General features: G+C 44.2%; 1 protein-coding gene across 1 annotated transcript; it reads right to left on the bottom strand.

Moving 5' to 3' along the window:
• Positions 1 to 1,849: 1,849 nt before the first annotated feature.
• On the bottom strand, positions 1,850 to 3,870 carry SMIM32 (small integral membrane protein 32). The gene has a single exon (XM_064672175.1). It carries the CDS (start codon positions 3,868 to 3,870, stop codon positions 3,550 to 3,552), a length of 321 nt encoding a protein of 106 aa, XP_064528245.1. The 3' UTR covers positions 1,850 to 3,549.
• Positions 3,871 to 4,096: the final 226 nt, after the last annotated feature.

Below are 4,096 nucleotides of genomic sequence, written 5' to 3'. Positions count from 1 at the left end.
TTGCTGTCTGGGAGACTTTATGGATTAATGTATTTAAACCAAACCTCTCTGCTTGTACCTGTAGTTTCTGGAAGAAACAACCTCTTAAAGACAAATGTGCTGTGAACACAAACCAGATCTCTCTTCCTTTCCTCTTCTCAATCTGATCTATCTGCCAGCATTTAAAATGTTTCAAATATCAGGTAGATAAAGCTCCTGGCTCCCTAAAGGTGTAGGAGAACAGGCCCATGGGCAGAGCATGGAGGGCACTGTGCCTTGGCACAGCAGAACTGAGCCCCTTGCCCAGCACATCCACTGGGATCAGGTCTGACCATGCTCTGCTGACGTGGAATATTTAGCTTTTAGGATTTATTCTTTTGCCTTGCTGTGCAGTTTGACTGGCTTGTGAGTCCTCCAGGTGAGTCCTTTCCAGGCATCATGTGATGGCCATGTGGTGTGGGGTGTAAAAAAAACCCCTCAGCTCTTGGTTTTTGTTTGGGGGAAAGGGAAGTGCAGGAGGAAAAATGCCAATAGAGAAGCCCAGCTAGAATAGGAAATGTAAGAAGGTGGGTCTTGCTGGGTCCCCAAAATGTTAACAAACCCAGTATTCAGGCAGAGCAATGGGATGAGTGAGCTCCTGGTTATGGGATTCTCTCTCAGAGGATCATTGTGCTGGTGGCTTCTCCTTGGTTACTCAGTGCCAGCGCTGCACTGGATGGATCCAAAACCATCCATGGACTAAGAGATTAGAGCCAACAGAATGAAATATAACAATATTAATAGTCCATTGGCATGGTGGCATCAGATGTAAAAGGTCTTAGTGCTTCCAGGTGGAAGTGATGGGTTGTTTCCCTGGCCAGGAGGAGAGTTAGGACCTTATTTACCAGGCAGGTTTACCAGAGCACTGGGTATTTTAAGTGTGCTGATGCTCCTCAAAGTGTTACAGGAACTGCTCAGCTTTTGAAAGCAAAGCAAGTCATCAAGAATTTCTCTGAACAGGCCAGCCTGCCCTGTGTCCCAAATTTCTGCTGCTTTACTCATCCCTCCTGTTTCGGTGTGTTACCCACCTCTGGGCTGCCCTGAGGAGAAGCCACCAGGAGGAGGGAGGGCTGTGAGCGTGGAGAGGCTCTTTGGGAAGGCACTTGGAGAAAGTGGGATTTGCTAAAAGACCCTGGGAATGGTGTGGTTGTGTCAGGAGCAGGGTGTGACTGGCAGAAGGGATGGAGAATCCACGTGGGACCCCGTGGGTGTCCTGCAATTCATGAACCAGCCCCAGCAAGGGAAGGAATCCCTCTGGGTTCCTCTCGTGTGCTGGGGGTTGGAAATGGGGGGGGGGTTTTTTTGGTCAGCTTGAATTCTGAGCCTGGTGAAGCAGAATTTGTTATGTTTTCTATGTGTGTGTTTCCCACATTGGTTAAAAGTTGTGGCTGCCCCATCCCTGGGAGTGTTAAAGGCCAGGTTGGAGCAACCTGGTGTAGTGGAAGGTGGGGTGAGATGGTCTCTGAGGTCCCTTCCAACCCAAACCATTCTGGGATTCTCTGATTCTGAATGTCATTAATAGAATTTCTTCTGCAATAGAAATAATTCTGGATATTGATGAGAGCAGCACAGAGAGCATAAAAGCTTTCCCAGAAAACCAGCTAACACTCTCAGCACGACAGGTTCTTCTGGAGTATTGCTCCAATCAGACTGTGGAGAAAAATGGGATTATTCCAGAGTTATTTTTGAACATTTAAATAAAGAGTGCAACACAACATGTGCTCTGTCAGGTTCTGAGGCTTTTGCCAGCAGAAATTCTTAGCCCCACCTCGTTATAGCTGAGAGATGAAAACAAGCTGTTGTTGCTTAAAAATAAATAAGAAATGCCTGATTTGATAAAACTTGATTTATTCAAAAAGGGCTGAGAGAAACACACTTGAATTTATTCTTGCTTTCTACATTAGAGTAACTGCCCGGAATTACACCAGTTAAATTTGGTTCAGAGGAAATATTGGCCACCTGTAAAGGAATAAAATATTAAACCCTGTTATTTAGTGGTTTAACTTGAGCAAAATAAACCATGGTAACCAAGACAATGACATGGAACTCTTATTAACTGTGCAATTTCTGTGTAAAAAAAAAGCTTGCAGACAGACTCCTGTATATACACATTTTGTCTCTGTGCTTGAGTGCAAGCCTTATGAGTGTGTAATTGCATTGTAAAATCTCCTCTTCTGGATGAAATAAGTTATGTACATATACATATATACACACACAGCTCCTCTGTTGCACTCTGCAGGTTAAGACTGTATTTAGGGACACAGCATCTTATACCATTTGAACCCCATTCCACTGACAGATGGAATATACCCCAAACTGGAGCTAAAATAGGGTTTAGGACTCGTTGTTTCTGAATATTTGCACTTCTGTTGTGTTTTGAGCCATTGGAATCAAAAAAAAAAGAAGGGAAAAAAAAGAAAAGCCCTTAGCCCACTGTTTGTGGGAATTACAGATGCTGTTCTGGGGTTCATGCAGCTTGACCTGGAATTGTGCTGTAACTGCAGGTTTACAGGGAATCAGCCTCTATAAAACAGCGTGTCAGCTGCCAGGGTTAAGCAGAAGCTTTTAGAACAAAATCAGGTTTTTAATAATTTAAAAATGGTGGTGTTGAATCAAGCTGTTGCCATATTGATAACTCATGCTTCTAATTTATATAAAGAACAAGGAGTGAGGATACTGTGCAGTAAAGCAAATATCTCTCTAAAGCTGTGGTTTATGGCTTTCAGAAGTTCTCCACTTCGTGTGTTGAACTCAGAGCACTTTGCTCTCCCCTTTCATTAGTTTACATGGTATTAATGATATTCATTTTCCCTCCCCACTTCTCCCCATCCTGATTATTTTGGTTTCATGCCGTGGCAAACAATTTCCTTTGTAGCTTATGAGAGTTGAAAACAAATTCCTTAAGTATTAAGTGTTTCACACAACTGGTAACTTAAAACCCGATGGATGATGCATTCAGACATTGAAAACACCCTTAACAGAATGACCATCAAAAGTCTAAATAAACGTTTTTCATTTTCTCCCCCTGCCTGGCAGGCCTCCCAGGGCATCTCCATGCAGCTCCAGCAGCAGTTGGGAGAAATGAGTCTGGAAAGTAAACTCATCTCCTCAGCGTGGGGCTGGGAGGTAAATCCACTGTGTTTGTTCCATTTGACGCTGTAGTTTCATAAACACGGGGAACAAGCTCCACCAGATGCCCAAATCAGAGATTGTTGTTAATACAATTATCCTTGTATGGCCACTCAATGGGTGGATGATGACATTTGCATACATATAGAGCTTAATCTGGAATCACGGGCGTTTGGTTTTTTTTGGTTGTTTGTTTTTGGTTTTTTTTGCCCAAAACCGTATAAATTTGCTAAAGCATTCTCTGCATAACAGAGCTTTTTATTTACAGCTACTTGGATTGGCAGACAGCTTATTTTTCAGCCGTGTCCTCCTCTGCCGGGGGTCACATCCGTTGGCTGCACATGGCACTGACTCCTCGTGTCACAGGGAGCGCGGTGCCCGCTCCTGCCGGGCTGGGAGGTGTCAGACAGCTTGTGTCCTCCACGGGCTCCTCGCTTCCCTGAGCGATCTGTCGTAAGGAAGAGTGGCAAAGAAAGAATTTTTCAGCTGGCAGTTGATGAAGAGCACAATGAATGTCACGGTCAAGAGCAGAAAGAAAAACAGAATGATGTAAGTCACCAGGTCTGGCTTATTTATTTCCCCTTCTTTCAACGCCCTGGCTGTCGACATGTAAAGAGCAGAGGAGCTCACGGGTCTCGGGGTGCTGCCCAGGTAGGGAGTGTTGGTCTGAATGATTAGATGAGCTTCAGTGGCACTGGTTGAATTTAGCAATTCACTATACATGTTCTTGCTTAAATTTCCTCCACGGCAGAAGTAAAGCAGGAGGGCAAACGCAGTCAGCCTTTGGCATGGGAAAGAGATAATGGTCCTGCTTGCAAAAGGCTGCAAACCGGCCACATGTTGTCTAAAAGCAAATTAATTCACTTGCACGCCTCGGTGGCTTTCTTTGAAATCTTCTTGGCTCATATTTACAGCATTCATCCACAAATACGAATCAAAAATCATACAG

Source organism: Pseudopipra pipra, chromosome 15, assembly GCF_036250125.1.
Source record: "Pseudopipra pipra isolate bDixPip1 chromosome 15, bDixPip1.hap1, whole genome shotgun sequence".
Classification (NCBI taxonomy): Eukaryota; Metazoa; Chordata; class Aves; order Passeriformes; family Pipridae; genus Pseudopipra; species Pseudopipra pipra.
The sequence above is the reverse complement of the archived record's forward strand: the minus strand, read 5'-3'. Positions and strand labels throughout refer to the sequence as shown.

Excerpts from the sequence above, each read along its gene's own strand:
- SMIM32 (XM_064672175.1), bottom strand. The coding sequence starts at position 3,870 with ATGTATAGTGAATTGCTAAATTCAACCAGTGCCACTGAAGCTCATCTA.